The sequence below is a fragment of the Cyprinus carpio genome, chromosome B11 (assembly GCF_018340385.1).
Source record: "Cyprinus carpio isolate SPL01 chromosome B11, ASM1834038v1, whole genome shotgun sequence".
Lineage (NCBI taxonomy): Eukaryota > Metazoa > Chordata > Actinopteri > Cypriniformes > Cyprinidae > Cyprinus > Cyprinus carpio.
Window position 1 is genome coordinate 16,802,056 of NC_056607.1, and position 17,705 is coordinate 16,819,760.

Genomic DNA, 17,705 nt, shown 5'->3' on the forward strand with positions numbered 1-17,705 from the left:
GTTCTGAGGAACTCACACGAGCACCAGATATCAAATGAACCCAGGCATTTTACATCAGCTCATCAAATGGCAACTGACAGCAGAAACCTTGAAATACGACATGCTTGACAAAAATATCTATTTATGAAATCGGTCATGTAGCACATAGCTATAGCACTTCTTTGTTTGCTTATTTTCAATATACTGTTAGTTGTTACTTATTAGCTGTTTGTAGTTGCAACCAGTGAACAGATTTTACTGCTGCAGATGATTTGATTAAATAAATATACTTATAATATATATAACACACACACCTATATATTTATAAAAAAAATTTCCCTTTCATATTCTTGATTTATCATGTCGTTGATTATAAAAAAAAAAAAATATCAGGTGGACTACAAAGTATGCTTGTGCATTTTCCACTGACCTGTCTCTCTTTGGAGTGTGCACAGAGTTTTGTCCATTTGGCAAAGGATGATGGGGGATCTGAGGTGAGACCTTGGAGGCCGAGTATGAGGTAGTGTTGGAGCTGTTGGTGGTCAGATCGAGGCCCTCATGCTTCATGACCTCCTCTGTGCTCTGAACACCGGTCACATCCTTCCACAACTGCTGCAGGTCAGTGGGACACATGGCTGAGATGGACAGAAAGCAAGCGAAAGATTACTACAAACTATAAATCATTATTAATTACCATAAACCATAATGTCCTTAGACAGAAAAGAAAAAGTTACCAACTGTAAGTGCAATAATCCATGATCTCCATTGAAGCACATACACAAAAAGGTGCTTTAAAAGCCCTGAGTCAACAACAGGTGCCATATGACGAAACCTTCTCTAGACAGAGAGTTTGTCAGGATGTTTGTTAGTTTTTCTCTTCTTTGTTGTGCTGAAGACTATAAGCCCAATGCTGAATGACGAGAGCTCCTTCGGAAAGCATCCAAATCTGCATCTCTCTTTATCACACCTCCAAAGCCCCCCCTCTACCTCACCGCATCTTGAACAGTGGCCAGCTGGCAGCGCATCTCACCCCAGAGATCTCAAAGCCTGGCAATGCGCTGACATTAGTGTGGCAAGCCATAAAACCAGGCACACACCTCGCTACACTTCACTACAGGAGGAGGGCATGCCAGCGGGACTTGTTAAGTTCACAGGACGGCAGAAGGAGGGACCCATCCAAATCGGAGGAAGCAAGCGGGTAATTTCAGCGTGTTTTTGTTATCTTTCAACATCTCTTTGAATCCCCCTGGCTACCTCCATTTGTAATTATCACTGTTCCGACCAGCACTGCAACTCACTTGGTGAATTAATCTTGGTGAGATGCTCTCCTGGCATTTCTGTTTTTTCTGTTTTTTTTTTCTCAAACTTGCTGAATTTGGGATTGTATTTTGTCTCTTGGAAAGGCAGAGGGGGTCTAAGTTAGGAGGGAGATTTGAGGGAGTAAAAAAAGTGGAGAAGAAGGGGGGCCGCCAAGCTCATCTGGCACACACTGTTCCCGAAAAGCCACAGCCTGCTACGCTATCTCACATGGCAAAGACTTAATAGCAATCTAAATATTATGTCTGGTCCGCCAGCATTCTTGTCTCGGACCCCGCCAAAACAAAACTCCTCGCCTGGCCTGGCTCTCTTCATCCCCCCACCTCCCTCTCTTCCAAGCAGGCCTGGGGCCAGGGAAATGATGTATGGCCACACTTGCAGCTACAGGCTGTTGTTCACTAGTCACAGACAACCTGACAGAGCACCAAAGGGCCACGGATATATTTTAACCCCGCAAATAGCCGAGCCAGCTTGGTGACGTGGCACTGTTGCCTTAGACGAGGGGAAGGGAGGTGATTTCTGCACGTTTCTACTTTTGTGAAAGAGCAGCCAGAAAATAGGAAGTGGAAGGGAGGATGCAGGGTGGAGATGGAGCGGTTTACCTACAGTGAAGTGTTTTTGTATCTCATTTTCTTCCAAACACACACAACACAGTTGCACACACACGGGGGCAGGTGAGGCGTTTCCCACTGTGGTTGGCCACACACTCTATTTCTCACACACATTTCACAGAAAACCAACCTCAGTTTTCCACACAAGTGTGTGCTCCTGAAATTGTTTAATATTTAACATTTAATAGCTGGTTTATTGAAGCTGATGTGTGTCATGACATTAAAACTTAATGTGCAGACTATGAATAAACCATTCTTAGGTCGATTTCTCTGACATGTATAAACACTGTGGTGTTTTCAAAACATCACTCTGTTAGTCTTAGCAGCCTGGCATAGCAACACTGTCTCAACCAATAGTGTGAGTTTGGGGTGGGGCTAATGGTTTTTGACCAATAGCAGACAAGTGTTAGGGAAACCTGCTTGGAAACAGACATTATTTTTGAAATTCTTCTTGATGCAGCATGTCATCTTCAAATTTAAAGGAGAACTGTGTAATTTCCGCAGAACTTAAATTATATGCACTACTGTTCAAAGTGAGGTCAGTAAGACTATGTTTTTAAAAGAAGTCTCTTATGCTCAACAATGCTGCTTTTATCTATTTCAGGGGTCGGCAACCCACGGCTTCCAAGCTGCATGTGGATCTTTCATCCCTCTGTGGTGGCTCCCTGTAGCATGGATGTCCAATACGTGGGGGAGGTCCCCCCCCAACTATAATAAAACCTAAACTCTTTCCATGCACTTTTTCTCGGACGTAGAGGTTTTCAGGGGCCAGTGTGAATAAATCAAGATTTAAATTAAAAGAGACAAGATAGTCATGTCGTTTTGAATACATTTTATTTGTATCCAAAATGATGTGAACATCATGGAGCGCTAAACATTCTCATGCACTGTATTTTTTCATTCATACTCGAAGCCAGAGGGCGCTCTCATGCAGAAAGTTAAAAATGGACTCATATGATATAAGTAATAATAACTTTTGACATGCCAGGAAATCCCTAATATGGACAAAGGCATCCCGCTTTTTTATTCGGTGGGAAAGGGGCCAAAATGGCTCTTTTGACATTGAAGGTTGCAGACCACTGATATATTTTAAAATACACTAAAAACAGTAATATTGTGAAATGTTATGAAAAGCTAAAATAACAGTTTTCTATCTTAATATATTTTATAGGTTATTTATTCCTTGTGAAAGCAAAGCAAAATTTTCAAAATATGCTAATTTGGTGCTTAAGATACATTTATTTTCAGGATTCTTTGATAAAAGTTTAAAAGAACAGTATTTATTTGAAACAGAAAAGTTTTGTTACTTGTCATTTTGTAATCTTTTTTTATTTAATCTTACTGATCCCAAACTTTTGAATAGTAGTATATATAAAATATAAGCATTTATGCTACTCTTTTATGCACTACAGATCAGACTACATTACATTTTCTGATTATCATCTACATTTGATTAATATTCATAGGTAGATGGCCGATGAGGCTGCTCACGAGGCAACATTACAGATTCCCCTTTGGTTTCTGATGTCTGCCCCCACCTTCTAACTACATGCATCACCAATCCTAAAAAAAACTGAAGAAATGTTTGGCACGGTGATCACAAAGCATTAAGCCGAGTCCGACAGATCTGGTTGCGCCCTTTGGACAGGAATTAAAATGACTTACCGTAACTGTTAAGTGAATCTTACAAAGAAACAAAAGTCATCCCGACTAGCAGTCTGTCTAATGCTTGGGTTAGAAACTCTAGCTTTTCTGCGGGAATGACTGGGCATGCCAAACAAACACGAAAACAACAACAACAGCGGTTGGCGCCACCCATGGATCAGAGAACAAATCCTTTTCAGCAGCAGCTACAGCCAAGCATGACTAGCCAGAAGAATGCGCATGGTTGGCTGGTCAGTCATAATGGAGGACTTCTTTTCAGAGAGGGATTGTGGGGAAATTCCGTGATTCTGCTCTGTCGCAGGATTTGTTGAAGGGATTCCAAGACCCCAGAGTTTATTGTTCTTCAGACCCCTTGAAACAATGCAATAAGCAATGGGGGCTGGGTGTGAGCGTCTACGCCAGAAAGATGCCAAAGCCAAAAGTTTACAGCTGTCGTGAAAAATTATTTTCATCAATCTGTGAACCTTCCTCTGCCTTGTTCCTTACTCTCTCCCTCTCTTTTTTTCCAAAAGACTACTTTTCTAAAGGCAGCCGTATGCATGTGTGTGTGTGGCAGGCCCACTCAGGATTCCGGATGATGAGACTATGTTTACTTAAGACTGAAATAATCAGAGATGTCAAGAGCAATGGGTGAAAATGAGAGTCAAGAACTCTAATAAAAGACTGGGATCATTTTGGAGGCCCTATCGGCAAGAGTGGCAGGGATTTCGGCATGGAAACTGGAGTCGGTTCCCTGTTTGTTCTGTCCTGTTGAGGCTCTTGCAATGTTACGACCGCTGTGGAACCTGTAAAAGTTGATGTGTCTAATTTTGGCGAATGGTGGCCAGTTTGCAGTCAGGATTCATTACTGGTAGGGTCCCTTTGACAAAACAAGGAAAAATGGAAAAATACATACAAAAATGATCCAAAGCCTCCATTTCCTTCTGTAGGATAAGTGCGTCTGGAGCGTATAAAACTCATGGGTGCACACACACATAAGCCCCCTCCCTGCCTCTGTACAAAGCCCGGTGAATTTTGTGGCATATTTTAGCTATTATCCAAATGACTGCCTTCCACAAAACCAACAATCAAGCTTTGCTTTTATCTCTTTATGAGCTGATTAAGTTAACAAGCTTCACATGTGGCTCTATGGACATGGCTGTTGTTAGTCTCCGGGGGGCTCCATCCCGCTCTAATAGATTGAGATGATAGCTCATTGCCAAATTTTGGAGGAAGACGAATAAGGGATTCATTTTACAGCCAGCTTTATTAGCATTCAACATTGTGCGTATAGTATCGGAGCAATCTGAGATTGTGTGTGTGTGTGTGTGTGCAGTTGGGGCTGACTAAGGAAGAAGAAGTGGGCGGTGGATGCAGGTCTGGCCTCAGCCTGAGACCGCCATCTGGTCCTAGGCTACGTGTATGAACACAGATGCTGCATTTATTTAGCACGCTGCATTTCCTCCAGAGCTCCACTTTCCTTTAATAAGCATCACTAAAGAAGCGAATCAGACACTCTGTGGTGTTTTTCTGGCTGTTGAGGACAAGAGGAGAGCTGTGAAAGAGACAGACCACCAGTTTGAAAGGCCTGTGGTTGTAGCACCTCAACCTGGGGCTAGACGGGGCTAGAATTAATACTGACGAGCTAATGGAGCTGGGGAAGAGTTTTTCACCTTTAAAGATGTACATTAATTCAAGTAATTCAGTATCTGTAATAAAAATTTCTGACAAAAATATTAAATTAATTAAAATCTCCTTACTTTCACAATAAATACTACAATAGAAGAATGACTTAAATAGTTTGACATTTTGCAATTTTGTTATGTTACTTTGACTTGTTTCTTCTTTCATTCAACTAAGGTGTAAAACTGACATTCACCAATAAAAAAAAAAAAAAAAAAAGAAAAGAAAAAAAAAGTCTTATTTTGTTATTTATTATTTTTTTTGTTTTTTTGTTGTTGTGTTGTAAATTTTTTATTAATTAATTAATATAATTGTTTTTTTCTAAATATAAGAGTATTTTGTCTAATTAAACAAGTACGTTCCCACTTGTTTACATTATAAACAAGATAATCAAAAATCTGCTAGTGCAGTAATACAATATACATCTCATGAACAAGTCTTATTATTTTATACAGTGTTAATAGCTAAAACCTTTAAAAGCATGTATATAAATATTAGGTGAAAAACTTGTTTAAATTAGTTTAAACACAAGCACTTAAATTACTAACTGGAAATCAATCAAATCTAAAAATGAACTAAATCTGGAAGAAAAATAAAAGTTAAATAGACTAAATAGTAATATTAAGAAAAACTAATATAAATGATGAAAGAAGACAAAAAAATACTAAAACTAAAATAAAGTGAGAAATGAATAAATCAAGATTACTAAAACTAAACTAAAATGATAAATGTATGGTTGTATATAAATGATAATTTAATTTTAAAGTGCAGCATCTGTAGCCTTACAGACGTCTACTGAAACTCAATCTCAGCAGATGCAGTACATCATCCACATACTGCATCACAAAGAGTATTCGGATCATCTTACTCATTTGCAGAAAAACTGAATAGCGAGCCGTATTTCACAGATAAGTATGCACACTGTGTGTGACTGCATTGTTATGTTTACCTTGCTGCAGGCTCTGAATGGGTACTGCTCCTTGGCCCGGCTGTAGGCTCACCAGGCCCTGTCTTTGTAGATTCAGAATGTGTTGCTGCTGTAGTTGTTGCATCTGGATCAGCTGCTGCTGGAAAGCCAGCTGTTTATTCCCCAACTGCTGCTGCTGAGAACAAGAGAGAGAGAGAGAAGCATGTTACACAACAACACAAACAGATGGGAAAAGTAAGAGGAAGAGACTTGGAGAGCTTCAGGATGGAGAGGGCGGGAAAGACGAGACATTCATTGGCTTTTATAAGCCTTCAACCTCGTCCAGGACATGTTTAGATAGGACATATCCTGGAATAGAGATATTTTCCCCTCCAAGCACTTCCTGTGAAGGTAGACAACAAGCAGACAACAAAACACTGAGACTTGGTTCAAAGTGTCGAAGTGCATTGTGAAGCCTCATGCATTAGGAGATAATGCATTAATCTGGGAGTGACAGTTCCATCTAGGACCGACACCAAAGACAAGCTCGGAAACACACTCGTTCATTCCTGCATGTAGCAATCTGTTAGCATGCGGTTGGCGCGCAATTAACACGGCAATAAACAGTGACTAACAACATCTGTGCACAATGTTAAGAACAGTTCCAGATTATATGACATCAGATGTTTATCATTTTACGATAACGCTTGGCATTTTTCACTATGCATGAAATGTGCTTTGTGAAACCTAAGAAGCATGACGCAGAAACATTTCATAAACAGGTCTCAATGTGTGTGGATAGTCATCATTCACCTATCAAGAGATTTATTTTTGTTCCAGCCGACTTCTGGTGACGTTTAACAAAAAGATGAAAAATGAGCAAACCGTTTATCAGCTATGACATAAGCACAGTGTATTCCAAGACTAGCCCTAAACTTGTATAAAAACATGACGAGTGAGAAAAACCCGTCAGATCTTCAGCCAGAGGTGGGAAGGAACATAAAAAAGGGCCAAGGTGGGAAAAAAAAGTTAAATTTAAAGGTGATGTATACAATTTTTGATGTTTAAAGTGACATTGCATGGCAACATTGACTCAACCAATGACATCTGAGGAGGTGGGGCTGGGGCGACACAACGATTTTTTAGTTTTTAAAAGAAATGCTTTACATTTCTCAAAAGTGACGGACATTTTCAAAAGATTTCTGTTTTACATAAAGGCTGTTGTTTTTAACTTTCTATTTACCAGCAAATACTGAAAAACATGTATCATGGTTTCCACAAAAATATATTAAGCAGCAAAACTGCTTTCAACATTGATTATAGTAAAAAAAAGTTTATTGATCATCAAATCAGTATATTAGAATGATTTCTGAAGGATCATGTGACACTGAGGACTGGAGTAATGGCTGCTGAAAATTCAGCTTTACCATCATAGGAACAAATTACATTTGGAAAAATATTACAAAATATTACAAAACTTTTGAACAAAAGTGTACCTATTTTTCTGGCCAATGGCATACCTTGTTCAAAGTATGCATGATACATTTCACCTTTAAAACAATAAAGCAACCAGTACACACTCATTTCTACAGCAGAGGGGCACAGATTTGGAGATCTGTGTGTGTGTGTGTTTGTGTGTAAGGGTAAGGGTGAGTGCTATGGAATACATGGCATGTGCCGATAAGGTCAGTTGGTGTCGTGGTGATAAATGTCCTCCTTCCTGAACTGGCCTGAGTCGAACCACTGTTTCCAGCGACACACTTTTTGATGTTCCCTCAGTGAGAGATGGGCCTTATCTCCTTTGAGATAACGGTGCGAAAAAAGTGGAGGGGAGAGAGAAAAAAATGTTGAAGGAGGGAAGGAAAATAAAAAAAAGAAAAATAATTAAAGGTAGTTTCTTAATCTCACTGTCAGAGAAGTGTTTGAGGCCTCATGGGAAAGGGCCACATGGGTCAACATCAACAGAGAAGAAAGAAAACACTAGCTCTTTCCAAAACCTAGTGAGCTGCTTTGTTCCCTACATACGCAACTGTCTTCAAAAAGCAGCATCCTAACAATCACAAATCTTTATAAATGAACAATTTGAAGGAAAAACTCAAATAGTGCTTTGCCTTTGCACACGAGAATCAACAGACAGCTGATTTCTATAGTATTCATCAACAAGCTGCTAAGCTAACAGCACAATACTCTAATAAGAACCAAAATACATTGCACACATAAATAATAGTAAAATAAAACTAAAATAAATTACACTTAATTATGTATTTATTTATTTTTTCACTACCTAATGAAATATTTATAAGTATTTATAAATGGCAGCATAATTAAGTTGAAGTTTGGTAACCATGATGGAAGATCACTAGAAATTTGGAGCAGAGTGACTGTCACAAAATCCAGGGGCCGGATTCACAAATTCTTAATAAAATTCTTTTTAATTGATATTTTCTTCTAATTTTCTAACTTAAGAACAAAGTTATTTCTTAAGAACGTTAACTTTTCCCATAATATTATTCTATAGATAAAATGTAAACAGAAAAAAAATAATTGCAAATAACCTCTTAAAGTGATGGTTTACCTAAAAATGAAAATTCTTCCATTAATAACACCCTCGTGTCGTTCCAAACCCAAAAGACCACAAATTAAGATATTTTTGATGAAATCCGAGAGCTTTCTGACCCTCCATAGACGGACCTGCCATATATAGTTAGGATAACCTTCAACTTGTCTTAAATTACCAAAGTTAAGATATTTTATTAATTTATTGGGTTGTTTAAAATATTAATTAAATAAGCAATGCAGCAACACACTAGTTATGCATGATACATATTACTATTACTAGGTATCGGGTACTCTGAGGGAACAAAAAAACGAATTATATTGTAAACAATTATCTATCATGATTATGCACATGTTAATTTGGAATTCAGAAACAACTTTACAAAAACAACTCAAATAGGGACCTTGCTTTTAATTTTATAATTGCATCCTAATTTTTGGGTGCACACATAAGAGAGCCAAAAAAGAACACACATACATACAAAAATAGAAAATATCTGAGAATGTCAAGTGCAATTCTTGAGAATTTTCTGAACTTTTTTTTTTTCTGGAATCCAGCCCCAGCTCTCTGTGGAGGGCCGTACTTGTTCTCTTCCCTAAATTTCGAGAATGACGGATTCTATAAAAGAGCTAGCAGAGAACCTTCAGTAAACATGCAACTGAAAGAAGTGAGGTAACGCCAATATTCAGCACGTCTATCCCTCTTCCCTTCCTCCTCCTCTTCATCGCAGTCTTCTCTCCTTTCTCTTGCTCTCCCTGTTAGGATCCCATGGGACACAGTTCAAGTTCTTTAACACATTGTGTCTGCACGCTGTTTACATTAGATGCAGTTGAGTGGCTAAAGCTAGCGGAGTAACAGGCCTGTCAGCTTGATTTATGAGCACATCAAACAGAGTTTGGGCACGCCAGGCCCGACTGACAGCGCTACTTCATTAGGCTGACTCCAGGGTGACTCCACAGCTCAACCGTCAAACTGAGAGAGAGATAGAGGGAGTGGGTGTAACAATAAAAAACAGAAAAAGTGCAAAAGTCAGGACTGATGATGCAAAAATGTGTGTGGCAACCATCTCTCCCTTTCTTCTTTCTGTCTATCTCACCTCTCAACCTGCTCGTGCTGTCTGGCAGCGATATGGGCGGCAATTAAAGCCTCTTTTACTGAGTGAGAGCATAACGTGTCATCTCTCCATCTTCAACTGCTTTACAAAAACAAAGTCCTGAGAGTCTGAGTTTCCAATTTCAATCACAGATTATAAGAACAGGCAACTTGCCATGACTGTTGAAACTTTGTGCTAATAATGACGAATGAAAGGAAAATAAGATATATTGATGACAAAATTGAGAAGGTGGTATTATAGCCAGAGATGTAGTTAGCTTTATGGCTTCAGGAGGCAGTTTTCTGTGCCATGTGGACCAACAGCATGGCAGAACAAAGAAAAAAGAGGCTTTAAAAGAGGGCTAGAGGGATGAGAAACACCACACATACTTGTGTTGCTATCTTCTTTCTTCTTCTCACGCCTGACTGCTTCACTTTTAGTCCAGTACTGTCAGTGCACTCGTCCCGAGGGGAACACCAATACACAGCAGACAACGCACATGTAAACACACACTCACACAGATGAAACCTTCAACATGGCCTAATACAGTGCGCTTATATCCATTTTTCTTTGCATAGATACTCCTAATAGCATCCACATAACAGTTAACTTTCCACAACTAGGATTGTATGTTAACACTTAAAATGTACTCTAGTATATAAGCATGTGGAAATGTTTTATTTTATTTAATAAATAAAATAAAATAGGATAAAATAAGGAAATACATTTTAATGCAACATTAAAAAAACAATAAAAATAAAAAGTGAAGTAAAATAATAATAATAATAATTAAAAAAATGCTTTTAATATGAATTGAATTTTAATTTGATAAAAAACATCTTTTGGTTTTAAAAAAATCTTTAAGTAAAGAATTATAGGTGGTAGTACAGCATACTTCCAACCTAACATAATTGTGTGGTGGGGCAGCAGACTCTGATTACTTAATGCACACGTTGAGCATCTACAATATGTCTATGAATCGTGTTGGCCAAGCACATTAGCATACTTAGCACAGGGCCATATTTTAGGCTGACTAAAGAGGCCCTGAATGAATGTGAGCTGATCCGCGGGGAAGAGGAGCTGACCACTGCCCTCCCAATTTAATTTCGCTGCTCTCCTTCCACTCGGAGAGCACACCATCTCCCTAGCTCCAATATTTAATAAGGGAAAATGTCTGAAAAACTCCAGAGGCCTTGAATAAGGTTAGTCGTGCTTTTTTATACCTTTCCCCTCCCCTCTCACTTTTCAATCTTTTTCCTTTCCTTTTTCCCTTGGTCTCGGTCACGTTCCTTGACTATCTGTGGAAATGTCAGGATACTGGTCTCATTTGAAGAGTGTGTGCATGTGTGTCACTCTGTGAAAGTGTGTTTCAGGCACCTCGTGCATTTGCCACGCATTTGCTCTATCAGTCACAATGCTGTCTGGGGCATATCTAACGGGTCTTAATCCCTGTCCTCCATTGCCTATAGCATTCACCCCCGATTGCCTCATTCTCTCACCTGCTATGAAGTCAAAATCTCATTTGTTTTTTGATCCTCTCAGTCACAAATACAGTGGACTGTGAACTACACTCAACCCTATACAGCTCAGATGAGAATTTGAGGCCTATTTGCTGTTTGCAGTGGAGATGTTAGTAGAGTCCATAAACTGGACTGTAGATTATTCTCTCATTTAAACCAGTTGAAGGCAGCTAGCTAGTTTTATACTTAGTGCAGTTTTTTGTTGTTGTTGTTGTTGTTGTTTTAGCACTTTTCAGACGGAATGCCAGCTGGGAGACTATTCAATCCTGCTGAAAACCATTTTAGTCAGGCTTGAGACAATCTAGACCATTTTAAACCTCAAGGGCTCACCTCAATCCCACAATTTACTCTGTTTATCTACACAGGCTACTGTACCCTGCATCTTGCTAGCAGCTATGTGCTAATCTCTGCTATTTTGATGGTTTTACACTCTTTCCAGATCTGTAAACCTTATCTGACTAGGTAAATCAGTTTAGCAAGGTTTTAGTAAACCGACTTAACACCAGCTTGAGGAGGCTGCAGGCTGGCAAGGCTACACAGTCTATCTTTCTAGTAGTCTAACTGTGCTTGCAGCTATGTGCTAATCTCTGCTATTTTGATGGTTTTAGACTCTTTTCAGATTTGTAAACCCATCTGACTGACCAGGTAAACCATTTAACACTAGTTTAGTGAGTTTAGGGGACAAGATAAACCAGTTTAAAACCAGCTTGTGGAGGCTGCGGCTAGCAAGGCTACACAGGCTATCTTTCTCGCAACTTTGCTAGCAGCTATGTGCTAAAGACTGCTATTTTTTAGATAGGCAGGCTGCAAAACCATCTGATTGACCAGTGGGAATGCTGGGAGACTAAATAGACTATCCTAAACTAGCTTAAAGAAAACTTTCTTTCTTTCTTTTGTTTTCAAAGAGACACAAACACAGTCCCCTAGTTTCATTTTACCTGCACAAGCTACTGTAACCTGCATGTTGCTGTGTTGCTAACTGTGTTAGCAGCTACATGCTAATCTCTGTGCTAAGCTGTCTGTTTATTAAGCCCTCATGAAACCTCCTTGATTAAGTTGTATCAGATATATCTCATGCCACTGACACACAAACCACAAAAGTTTGGATTTCATTTGACTGCCAGATTAGCGCAGATCTCCTCTCCCGCAGTGTGCAGGCAAGCGATTTCGCCTTTGTTGTGCTGCAGTCTTATCCTCAGTGATCCAACATGATTCCCCCTCACCTTCATTACCCAGATCAGGTCTTTCTCCTCCTCCAGTGCGTTAATTGACAATTAAAGAAACTCGTTGGCTCCACCATAGTGGGTTGTAATAGGGATTTTCCACTAGGCTTAGCAAGCGGCGACTTGTAAATTAATACTTAACGAGTATTAGCAAGGAAGCCCTTGGTAAGGTTTGGAGCATGACTTTGGTCAATGGCAGAGAAATGAAAATCCATATTCCCCAAACGTCTTAATCCGCATTTTTGAATTGCTTAATACACAAAATGCAATTGAGTGCTTGAGAGAGGAGGAAAAAAACATGATGGTATCCGTCTATTTTCCTATTGAGGATTTGATGTAATGCTCAGTGATTACAGATCCTTTATAATGTCTGTGCCGTTCAGTGCAGCACAAAATCAGTCGTACAATCATCTCACATATGAGAATACAGTTATTTTCAAAGAGCTGGTTTCTGGCTTTCAAGAGGAACTGGCCTCTGCTGTGTGACAAATGATGTGTCAGCCATCTTGAGGATGCTCATCGGGGTGCTATGAGGGTGAAGTACACTGTGAAGTGCACTACAGAGGGAGAGGGCAGGGGTGTCTCACCTCTTTGGCCTGCTTCCCTGCTTGCTGTTGTTGGGTAAGGAGCTGAAGGTGCAACTGCTCCTGTTGCTTCTTGTAGTACTCCTGCAGCTAGACAGAGAGAAAGAGAGAAATGGGGTTTAATGCAATGGAAATCTAACACTGCACTGCACTGCTCACATTAAAAATAAAATAAAATGCATCAGATGTTAAAACTTTTAAAAAACATTTTAAAAGCTTAAAATATTCTTAATTCAAGATATATTGCTTGAAATTAATAATAATACTATAAAATTATTATATTTTATATAATATTATATAATATAAATACATAAATATTATGCTATTTTGTAAATCTTATGCAAATCGAATTATTTTATCATTTAAGATGTTTTATATATTTTACGAAAAAATATTTTTTTTTTTCAATGTGAGATAAAAAAAAAAAAAAACTGCAACAACGCCAACCTCGATGTAGCAAGGACACAACACAAATATATGTAGAAAAAAAGAGCACTTCAATAAAACCTCAATACCATACACTTTCACAATTACCAGACTCATCTGTATTGCAGAATCTAGTATGAAGGTTACATGTATTATACCCTTTCTCTCCATTTTCTTTATTACTCTACATAAACCTGATAAAGGGCGTTTTAACATCAGTGCTTCTTCTATAAAGAGACACCATGGCACAATAAGTTGCCCAAAACTGTCCTGTGGTGCTATTAAACAAGTCACATGATACTGGGCATCCAAGATGAGGTGGTCGGGTGCAAGGAATCGCATATGTCTAAAGGCATCAAAAAAATGAAAACAGGATAAAACAAGATCAGCTTCTAGCTTAAGGGCTAAAGTGCTTCCATAATAAGGCATATTCATCTTTTTTCAGCATTCCTCTAAAAGGCAGCTTAAACACCTGGCAGGTGGCGTATGCATGTGTCCTATAAATCATCTGTCCACCCTTCTATTGGCGTGGCAAACCTGACAGCGTGGAGACAGGCTTCCTTATTTATGACTGACTGAACTAAAACACACAACACCTGTCTGGGAAAAGGCGCTGGTAAAATTTGCCCTTTGCTTCTAATCTCAGAGCAGTTTTCTTTACCTGCTGAATAACAGTTACGATTAGAACACAGGTGGTAGAAACCAGCCAGAGATCAGCACAAAAAGCCTATTTATGCCTTAAGCATCTGAGAGATCTGAAACCCAGACACCTGCCTGATTCCTACACGGATGCTCCTGGCACTATCCTTCAATTACGTGCAGTACAGTTTATTATATACAAAATCATGCCATTGTCAAAATGGTAAAGCACCTTTTGTGTGTTTTTCTTGTTCTGTTTGCTTGCGTGAGGGGTTTGTGTTAAGTTAATAAAGCACAAGAAAGGTGTTTACACACTGGTTACTGATTCAAGGCTCAGCTGAATGGGTCTCTATCTCCTCTACACAAGTAAACATAGACCGTATGTGCTTTATCACTGTGAAACACCTCGCAATGGCACACCTTGCTCTGATTAAAAGCTTTGGGAACAGACTGAAGCATGTGAGAGTCATTGATTTTAAGTGTGCATTGTAGGGTTAGGGGTACACTTCATTCTTCAGAACAATGAAGGTTATTAGACAAAAATAAGAAACAGGTGTGCAAGGGCAGAAGTGTAGAGATGGGATTAATCATTTACAAGTATCAATGTATCAACTAATTCTGTGCAAATCTTAAGATTTGTTTTCTTTAGTTGCTAAGACAAACATTACTATTACATTTTACTTCCCAGGGTTGTTAAACAAGGGTCCATTTAAAATATAAAATCAATCAAAATACTTTAGTAACCACATGTTAATGTGAATATGAAAAGAAATTCATTTCTTCAAAAGATGCAAAAATTTGTATTAGGAACTTTAACTAGAAGTTACACGCCTTTGATGCTCACTTGAAAACCTGGAAAAACTGTTCAAAAATGTTCACTAGAACAAGAAGTAAACTATATATACATGAGGTTTTCACCTCCAAAGATTTAAAATAATACACTCACAATAATACTCTTCCCTTTCCTACATTTGAAAGAGAAAAAAATATTACACGAGAAAGGCTTCCTGTTATGCTAGCATGTTTACTTTCACCTCTTTGAACTAGCTGCTACTTTCAACTAGCAACTCTTTTACTGAGTCCTAAGTGGGACTGGCTCGCACCCACTAACACTGTCATTACACATCTCCAACCATAGCTCTGGCTAACCGCAGCGGCCACCGCAGACCCACCACTGTTTGTTTTACTTTCAGATTATTAATTTACCCAGGAAAGCCTATTAAGATTAAAATCTCAGCTTTGCATGGATGACCTATTTGACATGGAAGTGCATGTTGACCAAAGAAGTAGAGCACAGAGGCCCTCGGACACGCAGAAGCTGCAGAGGAGCGCCTGGGGGAACGCTGGCTGCAGCTGCTGGAGAAAAGGAGAATAATGATACCCTCATTAACTCCTTATCACACATACTGTTTACAGATGTAATGCGGGCTTACTTAAGGAATGAGGTACTTAACAGTGGGCTACGTACCAATTTACAACACTTTATAACTTTAAAAAGAAAGTGCTGACACAAAATACTTTATAAGTGTATTTTTTATGTACTTTTAATATGGCGAGACATGAAAATGTCTTTTTATAGCTACTACACATGCAGATTTTTCAACCTCAAATTAATTAAAAAGGCTAAATGGAATATTTGTTCTTTCAAGAAATTAATGTCACCATGCAAGACATTTTAAAACTTATTAAAATTCATTTCTTACAATTTTTAACATAATATTCTAACATGTTTAACCTAAAATGTTGACCAAAAACTCAAATTATGTCTCTGGGGTCATATGAAATACATACAACTTTTATGAAAAAATAATAATAATAATAATAATAATAAATAAAAAAAATAAAACCTGTATATGCATTCAAGTAAAAGCATGATGTTTTTTTTCATTTATTTTTTTCCATGTTCTTTCCAGTCATTTGTGATTAGTGAAAAGTATTTTTGTTTTTAATTAATACAGATTCATTAATGAATCATTTGTATTGCTCATTAAAACGAACTGATATAAAAGAACAATTCACTCATAATTCAAACATTTCTCTACACAAGTGCAAGAACTGATTGCATATTTTAGAGCAGACTAGAAAAAAAGTATACTACATAAAGCACCATTTCCATGGCTTTTCTATTAATTTCAATGAAATAAAATAAAATTAATTTTAATTTTTTCCTTATCCAAACTTCAAAGATGTTTCCAGGTTTTCCACAACTGTGGAAACTCTGCACTTCATACCAAAACCAACAGCCCAGATGTTCATCTGACAGAATTACTTTGCAAAAGACAGAAAGCTTTCATTTGATTGGCTGTCGGTCCTCAGAAAACTTCTCTCGGGCTGACCTGAGTGTACACAACTCTAGTCTCAAACGAGCCTTGAACTCACTCATCTCCTGCTGTTTTAACCAGACGAGCGGTTCTACCAAGCAACACTAAAAGTCTGCATTCCCTCTACAAAAGCCATCTCACACCACTGCGTCCATTTGGCTACCTGTCGTTGTGCGGCTTTACAGGATATTGAAGGTGAGCTATCTTGTGCCTGTGACGCTGAGCCACGGCCCTTTCGAAAAGAGGAAGTCAGCGAGCCGTAAGGTGTGAAGCGAGACTCCATTTACCACACTAAAGGCATTTGGCTGGCAATATGTCGTCCGTCTCTCGGTTTAAACTCTCCTCCACGCCTCACTGCTGCCCGCCTGGCCCTGTTGCCTCTCGCCCACTCATTACCCCTTTAATTCATGCCAATATGAAGCTGAATAGTTGCAGGAATAATTAAAGAATAATTAAGGGTTTTTTAATGATTTGATTCAGTGGGCCCCTTTCACGTTAACTGCACGCCTTGAAAGGCATTCACCTTAGATTCCCATTATTGTGACCTTGGTTTTACTTAACAGTACAGAGAGGGGATAAAAAAGGAAAAATATATCAGCAGGACTGTAATTAAGGGTTGGAGGGATGTAAAGGTTAACTCACACATGCATAAGTGCACACGTATACATAAAAATGCACTTGCTCTCGCTTTCCTGTGCTTGCGGTCTTTATATGTAAAGTCATATTTGTAAGGGTATTCACATACAGAAAAAGCCAAAGCCCACTCATTCTCCCACACGCGGTGGGATGAGATCAGGGACGGATTGCTGTACGTGTGTGTTGGCAGGCTCTCTGATTGCTCCATTTGCTGTGCGCGAAAGAGTGAGCATTAAAAGCCACTTCTCACGTGGTTCATCACCACTGCAAACCATTAAACCCACTGGCTTTTACTGGAGATGTAAATCGGCCCATGAACGGTGACTATTTCAATTTCAATATCCTCATTAAATATAGAATAAAAAAAGAGAGAGAAATAAAGCGAGAGGAGGGGGACAAAGTGCTAAGTTTCTTTCTCAAATAGCTGAATTTTGATTTCTGCGAGCGAGCGACTCTTGATAAATTTGTCAGATCAGCTTGGCGCAATTTATACTTGCCTAAAGCATCCTCCTCCTCCTTACTACTAAATCAATTCTGCTCTCTGTCAAGATCATTTATGCAACAG

At 38.8% G+C, this 17,705-nt stretch overlaps 1 protein-coding gene across 2 annotated transcripts in view; it reads right to left on the bottom strand.

The window, feature by feature from the left end:
• Positions 1-17,705, bottom strand: part of LOC109085174 (forkhead box protein P4) — a 123,538-nt gene that overhangs the window by 27,467 nt on the left and 78,366 nt on the right. Inside the window, exons 5-7 of one of the 2 annotated variants that reach the window (XM_042734257.1) lie at positions 13,122-13,208; positions 6,184-6,334; positions 410-614 (exon numbers count right to left, since the gene is read on the bottom strand). In XM_042734257.1, coding sequence (XP_042590191.1) covers positions 410-614; positions 6,184-6,334; positions 13,122-13,208 — 443 coding nt within the window. Of the gene's footprint in view, positions 1-409; positions 615-6,183; positions 6,338-13,121; positions 13,209-17,705 lie in introns of both variants that reach the window. The other variant, XM_042734256.1, reaches the window with a different exon arrangement.